General features: G+C 47.8%; 1 protein-coding gene across 2 annotated transcripts; it reads right to left on the bottom strand.

Annotated features, from left to right (window-relative positions):
• Positions 1-395: 395 nt before the first annotated feature.
• Positions 396-12,512, bottom strand: EEF1AKNMT (eEF1A lysine and N-terminal methyltransferase). 2 transcript variants are annotated; one of them, XM_008696291.2, is made up of 8 exons: positions 12,082-12,512; positions 9,951-10,710; positions 8,470-8,669; positions 6,898-7,093; positions 5,824-5,991; positions 4,358-4,573; positions 2,072-2,203; positions 396-861 (listed from the first exon to the last, which is right to left on the bottom strand). In XM_008696291.2, exons 1-8 carry the CDS (start codon positions 12,232-12,234, stop codon positions 587-589), a joined length of 2,100 nt encoding a protein of 699 aa, XP_008694513.1. In that variant the 5' UTR covers positions 12,235-12,512; the 3' UTR covers positions 396-586. The 2 variants fall into 2 exon arrangements, with proteins under 2 accessions (XP_008694513.1, XP_008694520.1); XM_008696298.2 differs by having other exon boundaries at positions 9,951-10,515; positions 12,082-12,511.
• Positions 12,513-14,032: the final 1,520 nt, after the last annotated feature.

Raw genomic sequence — 14,032 nt, 5'->3', positions numbered from 1 at the left:
GGCTACAAGGTCTGGGTAGCTGAGGAAAGTTGTTAAAGTGGGCTAGCAGGTTCTTAAAACTTGGGATCATGTCAGCAGCAGTTCCATCTGGAGGAAGACAGAGTAGATTCGATGTTCTCTCAAATCTGTCTCACATCTATGGAAATCCTACTATCTTTATAGTCTTTTGGCACAAAATGCTATGCTATCTCACTTGAGTTCATTCCTACAGAACCAATAGGAAGATAAAGCAAAAGCGAACCACCAACCAAATCTGACTGTCTTCCATCCTAAGGAGCTTGGTGTATAGTCATTAAGGCATCAGCATCTGTTGGGGGCTCCTGCAGGGAATCCTACTCAAGGACACAGCATAGGAAGCAGAGGGAATCAACCGAGTGGTACTAAAGAGGACAGGATGGGAAGTACATTTTTTATTTCCCCAGATCTTCAAGCAACCTCACAAAGCTGGAGGTCACATGCAGCTGAGTATGAAACCAAGAAAAATGAGGCTTAAAAAATATTGTGCATTATAATTCTTCAATCTCTGGAAGGCTAGGAGCCCAAGGTCAGTGTGGCAGGAAATGGAGCAGACTTCCCAGCCCAGCAGTCACACAATCTTCACGGTCTTGAGCATATCTGACAGTACATATGTGTCATCCCAACCTCTCCCAGGCTTCCTCAGGGTCTGCTCCAAGGCCTGGGCCATTTCCAAGAGCTCTGGCGTGGCAAGTTTCTGCTCCGGGTGCAGCTGACAGAACAGGATCTCGTTTACCTCACCCTCAATTCGCCGGACATACAGGAGAGGGAAGACCGCTTTGAGCCCGCTCAGCACTGAGTCCTTCAGCCCCAAGTCCCGGCACACAAGGTTGAGGATAAAGACACCTATAGGGTGGGAAGGAAAGAGTCATGTCCCACAGATCAAGGGACATGCTGGAAACAAGGTTCAGCTCTGAGGAATAGACCGATTTCCTGCCACAGGGAGGCTGGTGGCCTAAGAAAACACAGCTGCAGTTGAGTTTGCAGAGAGCACACCGCATATGAAAGCAGGAATATGTGAACTATGAGAAAACTTCAAGATAATTTCTTGCTCTTCTGTGCTGCTAACAAATTACTTTATCATTCTCCATAGGGGTGTTACATTCTTGACATATACATTATGGCGTATTTATCAGCCAGGAAGAGGGCCAAGGTTACCTTGAGCTGTGACAATGCAGGTTCCCAATAACTCTGTTCAAGTACCTGACACCAAATCAAAACATCTGGAAGGCTGTCAACATAGGGACTAAGAGCTCCAGCTTCCAAGTCACAAGGATCTCGGTTGGAGCCCCAGCTTGTTACCTTGTGTCACCTTGGCAAAGTTTCCTTACTTCGGTTTCCTTATCTGAAAATTGGCTGCTATGAAGATGAAACAGCATAACGCCTAGTCCAGCCCACATGGAAAGAAATCAAATGGTAGCTAGCATGACTAAGCTGGGGGAAATGTAAATTGCTACACATTGTAAAACTGTGTGGCAACATCTAGGAAACCCAGCTTACAAGTAAACTATGATCCCGCAATTACAACCCTACTTATATGCCCAACAGACCTGCAAATAAATCTTACCAAAAGGCATCTATTAGAATGTTGATGTCAGTACTCTTCTAAAAGCCCCCAAGTAGGAAACAATCCAATACCAGCAGAATGGAGATGAATGCGGTATAGACACGCAATGATACTACACAACAATATAAAGAACAATGTAAACACAACACTATGGCTAAATCTCACAAAGACCATGTTTGGTGAAAGAAAACAAACAATATGTTCCATAAGATTCCATTTATACAAAGAACAAAAATGGGCAAAACTAAGCTGTACTGACAGAAGTTAGGATAGGGGTTATCCTTGAGAGGAGGAGTTAGTGGAAGAAGGTAAGAGGTGGACTTTCTGGGGGGCTGCAAATGTTCTGTGTCTGATGAGAGTAAACGGGTGTGTTCAATTCGGGGAAATTCATCGAGGTACACACTTATGACATGTGTGTTTTTCATTAAAAAGAAAACCATTTTTAAAGGACCCATCCCACCTCCCTCCCCAACCTTTTGTACTTCCTACCTTCAGGAGTCAAGATGCTTTTGACCTTCTGCAGGAAAGGCTGGTCCACAAAAGCTGGTGGTGGACAACTCATTCCCAGTGTTGGGTCCTTACTGTCGACATCAAACATGATGACATTGTAGTGGGGCCGTACTGGGAAAGAGAAGCAAACAAGTCTTTGTCTAACACCATTTACATTCCTATACCGTACCTCCCCTAAGACCTGTGGTGGCCACAGGTGACGAAGTCAGAAGGATGAAATGGAGGCTGTGGTTTGTCTGTAAGGTCACTGACATCACTGTCCAGGGGAATCGTTGTCAATCAGGGCTCTGCTGTGAGCACCCACATGACAGGGCTTTTACCTATCTTCTCCTCCACATTTAGAAGCACCTTCCATAAGCACACATATTCATGGGGTCCACGCTACCATGATTATTACTTGGGTAAGAGTCCATCTATACCAGTAATTTCAATCCCAGCAGAACATTAGAGTCACCTGGGAATATTCAAAATACTTTGAGAACCTGGGCTCCATTCTTGACCACCTGACTCAAAAACCCAGGTGTGGGAAGGAACAGGTAGGAGAAGAGATAGGAAGCCTCAGGTATTTTCCTTAAACTCCCAGGTAATTTGAAATACAGGCAGAATTGAGAACTACTGATTTAGGCAAAGCAGCTCCATAAGCCTTTAAGGGCTGACCCAGCAAATAGGTCAGGAGAAAATGTTCTCCAGTTAAAGTTAGTATATCTTTTCTAGTATTTGAACAATAACTGGCTCAAGAAAGAAAGATTTTGCTAAATGGGTGAGAAAGAACTGATGATGCATCGGATGCACTCGTTGCTATAACAGAAATAGTTTTTACAAGGGTTAAGCCTGCAATGCTACTGACTTTGAGCAAACTTTTGAGACTATGATAATGATTATTCAATAATTAATAAATATTGACATAGGACTATTGCATGCCCATACTGCCATGGCACAAATCTTGTGTTGGTTTCTTACAGAGCAGAACATGTTGGCTCATCAAAGCCTAAGGACAACCATGCCCACATTTGTAGCACTGAGCCCTCTAATAATCTGGAAGGTGGTTGTTAGAGATCATCGCCAGGCTGTTCAAAACTGACTGATGGGCAGTAATGATGGCCACATATCACAGACTGCCATGAGCCTAGCACAGTTTTAAATTCCCATGTATTAACTGTGTTGGGTCTGGGCCCCCACCCTGGCCCCAGCCTCAGAGAGGTAACCTGTGAAACTCTGACATACTTAAGTTCAGTGTGCAATTAAAATTCCTGTACCATCTGTCCATCCCAACACCAAAGTACTCACCCCGGGTATCCTACTTTGCAACACCCTACCTGGGAGATGCTCTGATCCAGTGAGAACCAGAGGATCAGTTATGGAATGGGCAGACCAGGAAGGGTGGGTGGCCTGAGCTCACTAGGTTCACGTAAAACTGAACCAACCTGACTGACTTCTCCCTGAGGGACTCATGCTCAGGGAAGCACCGGTCTCCAGGAGCCTACATATAAAGTGTCAAAAGGAGCACAGGAGATATTGCAGAACCTTAACATGCCTTTTGTCCTACGTCTGAGATAGGAAATATTAAAGCAAAATGGAGGCTGAATTCCAGCAGCAGCAGCACGGCCATCAGAATTCCTGCTGAGTAGCATGTGCTTCAGGATTTCTCACCCTCAGCACTACTGACACTTGGGGTCAGATCACTGGCAGGGGTGGCTGTCCTGTGCACCGCAGGATGTTTAGCAGAATCTCTGGTCTCTACTCACTCGCGGTCAGAAGCACCCATACCCTGCGGTTATAAGGACCAAACACATGTGTGCAGACACTGCCCAATGCCCTCAGGTGTACAAACACTGACCTACATGAATGCTGTTTGGCTCTCTCCCCAGCTGAAAGATTGAAAAAACAACTTCCAACACACACCCCAACTTTTCTTCCCCTTTTTCTCACCCGGCTACAGACCTTAGGTGCCTTGGGAAGATAAGGATGTGGCAAGGACACACAGTCAGAAGAGAACCACGAGAAAAGCCCACTGATCGGTTAGCACCCCAAGGGCAGAAATGGTTGGTTTTACTTGCTGCTGTACCCCAACTCCTAGCACAGTGCTGAGCACATGGCTGGCACTCTAGATTCACTGAGTCAATACATCAACCAATGAATGAACAAAAAAGGGTGAAAGACGGGACAATGCTAATTGTTCGAGATGAATTCTAAAGGCCCTCGCAGATCTACAGACTTTGGATGACTCTTCCTTCAACACCCCTCCAAATTCTCCAATAGCCATACCTTCTCTTCCCGCCAGGCTGGTAATATAGTCCAGGCCATCTGCAATATGGACCTTCATCCGTTCACTCTGGGAGAAGCCAAACCACTGGGTGGCCACTTCCAACATGGAGGGGTCGATCTCCACAGCATCAATGCAGGACTTCGGGAAATGATCGTGGACGAACAGGGGGAGGCTGCCCCCACCCAGGCCTACCACCAACAATGCCAGTGGGGTCTCTGCAATAAAGAAATAAAGCATCATTTGACGATCTGCTCACTCAAAGTTTTGTACTAGCCTTGGGGAGGGCAAAGGAGGGAGTTGGATTACTGGCTCTGCCCAAGGGATACAAGATTTAGAGGCCTAGCCTTTCTGTCTCATCCCAGAAATTTAGGGGCCAATCTGACATCTGAAAACTCTACCCTGGCCTCACAATCCTTCCTTTACTAGACCTAGAGGCTGAACCAGTGTGCTATTACAACAGACCCAAAGCACTCAGCGGACATTGTACCAAGATTCCCCACCATAAGCATTATTAGACTTCCCCCAGGAAATGGAAGGGACAATGGCCAACATCTCACACATGATCACAAAGCAACGTAGATGCAATGCCCTCTGCCCAGCTTTCAACTCAAAGGCCACAACTGCCTTCTCAGACACATCAGCCAAATGAAGGCAATCCATCCAGGTTCCAGAAATCACGGGAAAACAAAGGCCCAAATCCTAGTTCTAAGTACAAAGAAACCTCAGCAACCACAGGCAGACAGAACAAAACAAGAAACAAGAAAGAATCACCGAAAGGAGACATTAAATGTGGGATTAATATCTGAGGATTAGCGTAAGAACTGAGACTCTAGGGACATACATCGACACCAAGATAGGCCAAGAGTACAGGGTGTTTCAGTAAGACATCCTCAGGACTTTGGGTGAACAGTTACAAGCCTAGACAGAAAAATAAACATTTTTGCTACTGTGGCCAGATCCAAACTTATTATTAGAAACAATGTTATAATTGTTCTACTTATAGATTTTTTTTATTTAAGTAGAAATTCAAGAAACAATTGCATCTGGTGCTCAAATAATGAATTACTGAAACCAGAAATTCTTCTCAAGTGCACAGGAATTTCTGGAATCAAGATTTTTAAATATTCCCTCTGGTTACATGGGTAGACACATATGCAAACACTCATCAAACTGAACAACTTAAAATCTGTGTATTTCATGTATCTCACTGAATACATTTCATACTTTAATATTTTAAATAAACGAATAAAGAAAACATTTAGACTTCCACATGTGCAGCCATTTCGAGATTACAATTTGAGTTTGAGGAAAAGTTACTGGATGTTTATTAACTTAGAAGAAGATTGGGAAGAAGAAAACTATGAAGATATGTGCATGTGTTGGTCTGTAATCGCTGTGCTCAAGCCACAAGACAGCTGTAATCTTACACGCCCCCTCCTGTGGAAGGCAGCGGCGTCTCCCTCACCCAGGAGCAGCTCCGGGTTTCTGAGCAGGGCAAGGCCGGCAATCATTGCTTTGTGGTGTTCACAGCACAGGTAACTCTTGTCAATGGACTGCCCTGGGGCTGCAGGGAGGTCCTCTGGAGTGTCAGCAGGCCGCTGCTTCTTCCTGTCCTTTTTCCGTTTCTTCTGGGCTAAATGAGAGAGAGAGAGATGATGAGGTCCTATGCTTAGCACTCTCGTCCGTGGAAAGCAAGCCATACCAGCAGCACTGTGCTGTAGCCAGCTTGATTCGACCCAAGGCTCCACTGGGCATGGAGCCTACTTTAAAAAAAAAAAAAAAAAAAAAAAAAAAAAAAAAAAAAAAAAAAAAAAAAGGATCCTACAGGACATGGCCTAGATCTACACTGTCTAATACCATAGCCACCAGCTCCTTGTAACTATTGAAATGTAAACATAAATTACAATTTAAAAATATTAAGGATTCAGTACCTCACTTGCACCAGCCACAGTCCATGTGCTCAGGAGGCACATGTGGTTAATTGTTACCATACTGGGAAGCTAAGTGGATATTAAACATTCCCTCCAATGCAGAAAGTTCTACTAAATAGCACCGGACTAGGTGACCTCTAAGGTACCCACCAACTCTAAAGCCTTTCTGAAACATATGATAATGGCTGGCAGTATGGAGGAGGTGGGGTTCACCTGCAGCCGGACGTTTCTGGTTCACCCCACAGAAGTTTACTGAATTAATACAATACAGATGCATATGGAGCAACGTACAAAACAGATGGCCTCTAAACTGAAGGCATTAAAGTGATAAACACATGTATTTGGTAAACCACCACCCCAGCCCCTTATCATTTGAGACCCAGGCTTTGCTCAAGAATGACATACACCTCCGTTCTGCTTCTTGCCATTTACACTTGAAGAGCCTAGTTGGTAACAGGAAAACTCGAAGAGCCATGTGCCTCTGATCACAGGTACCCAGATCTGGCTGTCCTATATCTTGGCAAGCTTCCAGGTCGGTCCAACCACCTCGAATGGAGAATCCAGGCCATGTCCACATGGGTCCCACCAGTGTGCAGATGACACCTCACCTCTGTGAGACACATCCTTCAGCAACCTGGCTTCTGACTGCACCACATTCCTGTTGCTGAGGAAGATCAGCCGCCGGAAGTAGTGCTTGTCATCCCCCTGTACATCCTCGACCACATAGCTGCCACTCAAGGGACTGCAGTCTTGGTGCTGAACGGTCCGGACCCCGATGTCCCCACCCACAGACAGAAAGGGCACCTGAAGATATAACAAAGAGGTGGTCAAACACCAGCTCAATTAAGAAACATGAGAACTAATTATCTTTTCCCTTTGTATATGTATGAGGAATGCCCATACCAAGGTTCAGGACAGCAAGAACTTCCAAGATTTGCCATTCTATAAATGAACTTCCCTGGGGCCTTTCAACAGATCACAAAAGGTTTAATTCACTCTTTGGAAAACCAATTGAACACAGAAAGATCCCCCAAACTCTTAGTGAAACACAAGGGTTCTCCCTCAGAAAAACAGGAGTTTTTCCTTAGGAATCCTCAAAAGACTTTCCATAAAAGCCAGAGGGAACCCTCCAGAGGGAACTATAAGTATGAAAGAAGAAATCTGAATAGGGATAAAGAGAACAAAATCCAGAGAGAAAGCAACCATTCCAACTTTGACGAAATCTCTCCCTTCCCCCAATTATTCTCATCTTTTCCCCCATTTTTATAAACAGAAGAAAAAATTAGGAGAAAAATATATTTTCCCCCTAGACTTTTCATTACCCTTCCCAATCTTTACTTCTAGTTCTTTTAAAGACCTTCAAGAGTATTTAATAATCACCGGGGACCACTGACTTCGCAGAGACGCAGGCCCTGGAGAGAGGGTCCCAGATGACCTCCCCACAGGATCTACATCTCTTTGATGGACACCAACCCCAAAGTCTGCCAGAAGAATCAAACACACATTTATCCGCAAACACAAGACAGCCTAGTGGGCAGAACCACAGGCGAGAACATGGGAGTCTAGGTTTATCTTTTCAGATCTGTTAGTATGGCAACAAGCCCCCAGGGACCTTGGCTTTCCTATCTAGTACCTGCAATGCATCACCTATCAACGACCCTGTCTGAGCAGGATGAAACAAGACAGACAATGTCAGCAAAAACCTTATTTCCTTCCCAGGAAAATACCAGACCAGCAATGCTAATATCCTGAAAACTAACCTGAGCTATTTTACCTCTTTTCCATTCTACACTGAGATAATGATGGTTCTAAGAAGCAAAATGCTCAAGGAAGGCCTGCACAAAAGAGTGTCAGGAGAAAGAGTCTGAACAATCCACAGGTTAAAGAGCTGGAGGCTGCAAGGTGGACAGCATTTCATTTCTGTGGAGTCTCAGAGGCCAGAAAAACAGATGCTACTGGGTGTCTCAAAAGAGCAATCGTTCTCCTTCCTCTCACTGCCTGGGGCAAAAGAACATAAGTATTGCCCACTTAGTTCTGAGCTGTTGACACGCCCTCCAGGAACAGACTAGGGTAGGGGCACAGATCCTCATCCTAGCTTCTTCCAAGACACCCTCTGCCTTTGTGGCTGCTAAAATGACTTCTCTAGAGATCCGTGAAAGCTGCTGCCAGAGCTCTGTTACCTGCTGCTGGGCGGGCACCCCGGCAGGAGCCAACTCCATGACTCTGGCTGACAGCTCAGCCTGGATGCTGTCCATGCTTTCGTACCGCTGGCCTCGGTGGAGGGCCACTGTGATCAGTCTCCTGAAGCCTGCACTGGCCGCCAGCTGCTTCCGACCCTCCTCCATGCCAAAGAGCCACTCGGTCTCCCGACCCTGGGGGACTGGAAAGAGGCACTTGATGACACGGAGTCCAGGGAAGAGTGTTCAAGCCCCAACCAATATGACCTGCATGGCAGAGTCAGCCCCAGCATAGGCCCAGCATCCCTTCCAACTGTGACCCACTGAGGGCTATCAATTCCCTAGTGCACAATGCCCAGAGCAAAGCAGCCATCGGACACATGGTAGGACTCACGTGACCGTCTGTGTAAAGAGAGAGAGGTAGGTACCTAGTGCAAGAAAAATAGCAATAATACTAACACTTATTACATGCCAGGCATTATTCTAAGAAGTTTACAAAGAGAAACTAATTGAATCCTCACAACAGTCTAAGATGCAGGTGGTATTATTATTCCCATTTTATAAATGAGAACATTGAGACACAGAAGTGGAATTATTTGCCCAAGTTCACGCAATTAGTAAATGGTGAAGCTGGGGCTCCAACCCAGGCAGTCCAGCCCCAGACTCCATGCTTATATCAACTGTACTATTTGTTCTCAAAGATGGACAGGGAGAATTACAGAATACTTGGGAAAATAGCTCACTTGTCAGCAAATTACCAGCATGATGATTTCAACATCTTGCCTTTGTCTAGAGTTTCCTACTTTTGAAAGCACTTCGTCACCCTATCTCTTTTGATCATTACTAAGGTAAATCTGCTATCATTTACATCCTTCACTAATGCCACTTCTGTTTATTAAGCACTTACCATGTGCGAACACCACTCTAAGAGATTTTACACTTCTCACACCTACACGGCACAGTTAGGTGTGAGATCCTGCTTTATAGATGAGGAAACTCAGGCACAGAAAGAAAAGGAACGTCCAAGGTCACACCACCAGGAAGGGACTGAGTTAGAACTGGAACCCAAAGTCACTTTTTTAGCTACTACTCTGTACTGTCTCCCTAAATTCAACAGAGAAACACAGTCATGCAGCTCACAGGCTTCAGAGCTGAGACTCTGCTGCTTCCATGACTCCATGTTACAAAGTAACTCTCTACCCTGTGAGACTCACCTAAATTTACCTGTGCTGCCTCTCTCTCCTCTCTACCAAACCCATTCTCACACTTCACCAAGCCTTTGCAATGGAAGATGTGAATAAGCCTCAAGTCTTAAGCAGGTAGCTGGACAGCTGCTACTCCCCCTTCCTCATGCCTGGGCTAGTCTAACCTCTTGAAATGCCACCCTCTGCAAGATAAAACTGGCCACGGCCTACCCATCCACCAAAGCCCCAGCCCCTATGAGCCAGCCCCTCCAGGGAAGAGAGGGAGCAATCCCAACTCACTGATGAAAATGGCAAAATGATTGTCCCGCGATGGTTTCACAGTGGGGCTGTCCACCACGTGGAGGGTGTAGCGTGGCTCCCCCGTGTCCCCATCGCACAAGTCCAGAGATACACTCCCCAGCCCGGCCTTGCGGTACAGCTGGCTGCACAGCCAGGCATACTGCTGCCGCTCCCGCACCGCCTCAGCCAGCTGCTCAGCACTCTCCAACCGCACAGGCTTGCCCTGCTCCTGAGCACATAGCTCAAAGATTTGAAGGGCAGAGCCGGGGACTGGCCTGAACTTGGTCATGATGAAGGCAAAAACAGGTAGGGAGAACCGAGGCTCTGCTTCCAACACCTGGTCCTGGCTGTTGGCCACCTGGTGCACCCTCACCATCCACCCCTCCCGAGAGAAGTGACCCACTGCTTTCTTCAGGATGTGAGCCTGAGCCAGGGAGATGCAGAGGTAGCGACCGCCCACCTGCAGGACACGGCCAACCTCAGCCAGCATCCTGTCCACTTGGTGCAGGGTCTTCTCCTCCTCATCTGTCAGGACAGCGTCCAGGGTGCCCTTGTCTAACACCACCTGGAACGAAGCATCAGGAAACTCCATCTGTGTCATGTCCATCTTCAAGAAGCTCATCTGGGGCCGACGGCTGGCATTGCGTTCCTTCATTTGCTTGATAACCACCTCACTGATGTCTATATTCACTATATCCTGATAGCCCACATCATACAGCTGCTCACTTAGCTCTGAGTTACCACACCCAATCACCAGCACCTGCGGGAAAAAGCCAAAAAGATGAAGGTGATCAAGGCAAAGCAATGACGGGCAGATAATTCCCAAATCAAGTCTTGCCCTGGCTGTTAAGTTTTCAGAAGGTGCAGATGCTACTGTCAGAAGAAAGCACCATTACAGAGGTGATTCTAGGCTCCATCTTGAAACACTACTGCTTAGAGGAACTTACCGGTGAAAACCACACTCAGCCACACAGTTCAAGGTATGTAAAAATGGGCTTTCCATACAGCAAAACAAGCTAATCCTGGTTGTTCTTTCTCTGAAGCAAGCACTATTACTTAAGAAGTGATAGGAAGTCACAGAATCCAAATTGTTTTACTACTGAAAACCAGTTGTGGCATAACCCTACTCCACTCATGCCTTCGAGTCCACCTCTTGGTATTCTATTTGCTTTTTTTGCTTGTTTGTTTAGGTGGGCTCCACCCCGAGGTCAGAGCCCAAGCCAGAGCCTGAACCCACAAGACAGAGATCAAGACTTGTGCTGAGCTCAAGAGTCAGACACTTAGATGACTGAGCCACGCAGGTGCCCTTATTCTGCTATTTTCTAAAGTCAAATTTAAAAGACATGTTGTTGCCACCCTCTCTGTGGAGCTATCACCCACTGATCCTTCAAAATTCAGCCCCAATGTCACCATCTTTGGAAAAGCCTGGTGGGAAGTGGGTAAGTCTTGGACTGGAGGGGGCTGAGTTTAAACTCCCATGTGACCACTCACTATACCTAGGCTGTTGGGCAAGAAACTGGTGCCCAGAGCCTGTTTCCAGTCAATACAATGAATGAACCTTACAAAGTTATTATGAGATTTCAGCTGTTGAAGGAACACACACACACAGCACCCAGCATCGGTCTTGGCACTCAGAGCATCCCCCACGGATGTTACCTTTCTACGCCTCTTTCTTCCCCAGCTCCAGGACACTTCACTCCATCAAAGCCCTAGCATTGTACTCAGCAGTCGTCACCCTGGGACGTGCCTTCCGGCTCTTGCTGCTTATGGGCTGAGCGCGGCGCCTGAAATTCAGTGCGCCAGCAACACCCGTTCCGTCTACAGACCCCCGTCTCAGTAAAGCCACAGGTATTACCTGCTTTACGGGGAGGGACAGTGACAGAACGCACACCGCGGCTCTGGGAGGCCACAGCTCGTTGCACGACTAAAGTCACCCTTCCAGTGAGATTACGAACTCAAGGATGGGCTGAGGCAGGAGGTCTGGCAACATTTCAAAACGGCCTTTTCGCCGGAAAACATGGGCCCCATGTGCTATTGTCAGATCCGGCCGGTCGCTATCTCCAAGCGCGGGGTTAAAGCTCTCAGTCCGCACATTCCCGAGCACACACGCAGGACGCCAGGCCGCGCTCACCTTCTCCCTGGGTTTGATGTACTTGTGCAGCACCCCGCACAGCTCCAGGTAGCTCCCATACCACTCGAAAGCTCTCTTTCCCCGCTGCTGGAAGAACCTCTCCCAGTAGTCGACGGAGCCGAACTCCCTGGAGCTCTTGGGTAAGAGGTTCATACTGTCACTGTCCGAGCTGCGTCCTCACGACTCTGCTACTCGCCCTCTGAGCTACCATCGGTGGGGCTTCCACACACGCCGGCACCGGCACCCTGCCGTGCTGTTCTTCCCACGACAGACAACCACACTGACTTATCCCTCGCTCAAAACCCCAGGGATGAGCTCACACGTCAGCCCCACGCGCGACACTGAACCTAATACCCGGTCACCCGTCCGCCCAGCTCACACACCCAGCCCCACGTGCCGAGCCCCTCACACTCCCTCAGAGCGGGGTTGCAGACGCAGCAATCATATCCGGGTACCAGGCGTCGCGATTGGTTGGCCACCCAGACCCTCCCAGCGTCTCATTGGTCACCGCTTTTCGCTCCTGGAGCCTCATTGGCCGAGACGCGCTCGCCACAGGCCGGCGGGGTCGTCGCAGGCGCCGAGCGTGTCTCTGCGCGCCGCAGCAAGGGGCGGGGCCACGGGCCCGAGTCCCGGCGGAAGAGGCCCCGCGCCCTCGTCTGCAGGATTGCGTCCGAGCGCCGCGCGAGGGCAGCCTTTCCTCTGCCGCGGAGACTATACAGACCCTCCGGGCTCTGTGTTCGCTTTCCGTCCCAGCGGGCCTCCTGGCCACTTCAGATCTAGAAGGGCGGAGCGCAGCCTGTGGGGGACGCGGGGAGGAGGAGGCCCCGAAAAGACAAACCAGTAGAAGGGCAAGAGGCGACTATGAGGAGAGCCCGTCCTAGCAGGAGAAAGCCTTCCTAGCCGGGTTATCTTCTGCACCTCCCGCCCCGCCCTCCCTTAGTTTAACCACTCAACTTACAAAATTGGAGTTTGTTTTGGAGAAAACTGGCACTGGGTGGTATTTTTTCTGCACCAAAATGCAGGTTCCACTATTCATGTAGTGACGTGAAAATTCAGAATTGGAATAGCAACCACGTTTTCGAGGTGCCTCCTCACCTTCTCCCCACAACGCACAGCGTGCAAATTTCACACTCATTTTGACAATCAGCCTCCTTAGGTTGTCATTCTGGTGTCATCTATCAGTAGTTGCTACTGCTTACCTGACGTGTTTGATGAGCAAACTGTACTTTCAGAAGCTCATCTTATCCTAATACCCTAAGGAAGTTCCTGTGGCGGACACCTGTGCCACATAGGAGCATCGCTGGGCTGTTCACAGCACTGTGAAATGCAGGCAAAATGTACAGACCGAGCAGGGCACATACGCTTGGAAGGAGCATCTGTAGTCTGGGCTATTAGAGACCTCACCAGCAGAGGTAGCCAAGAGGACTATTAATCCTTAAAGTGGACTTAAACTTTGGTGTAAGAGAGTAGTTCTCAAATTTTGGCATGCATCAGAATCACTTGGAAGACTTTTTTTTTTTTAAGATTTTAAAGATTTTGTTTATTTATTTGACAGAGCCAGCCAGCGAGAGAGTGAACACAAGCAGGGGGAGTGGAGGAAGAAGCAGGCTCCCAGCAGAGGAGCCTGATGTGGGGCTCGATCCCGGAACACCGGGACCACGCCCTGAGCCGAAGGCAGACGCTTAAGGACTGCGCCACCCAGGCGCCCCTGGAAGACTTATTAAAACAGATTGCTGAACCCCACTTCCAGACTTTAGGATTGATCAGGCCTATACAGAGGTCTAAGGATTTGCATTTCTGGCAATAGTGATACAAATGATTGGTCCAGGACCACACTTTGAGAACTACTCTTTCAAAATAGAACTAACAGTAAAGTCACAACAAACTGAGTGCCCACTCCACAACTTTATCAGGTCACTCTAAAAGCCCTCTACAAGTGACATCAAAGAAA

Source organism: Ursus maritimus, unplaced genomic scaffold (assembly GCF_017311325.1).
Source record: "Ursus maritimus isolate PB19 unplaced genomic scaffold, ASM1731132v1 scaffold_2, whole genome shotgun sequence".
NCBI classification, from domain to species: Eukaryota; Metazoa; Chordata; class Mammalia; order Carnivora; family Ursidae; genus Ursus; species Ursus maritimus.
This window is presented reverse-complemented; position numbering and strand designations above follow the sequence as displayed.

Coding starts and splice junctions, on each gene's coding strand:
- EEF1AKNMT (XM_008696291.2), bottom strand. CDS start 12,234: ATGAACCTCTTACCCAAGAGCTCCAGGGAGTTCGGCTCCGTCGACTAC. Junction 7,094..8,469: donor GGGTGCCCGCCCAGCAGCAG/GTAACAGAGCTC, acceptor TTATATCTTCAG/GTGCCCTTTCTGTCTGTGGG. Junction 4,574..5,823: donor AAACCCGGAGCTGCTCCTGG/GTGAGGGAGACG, acceptor TCTTTATTGCAG/AGACCCCACTGGCATTGTTG.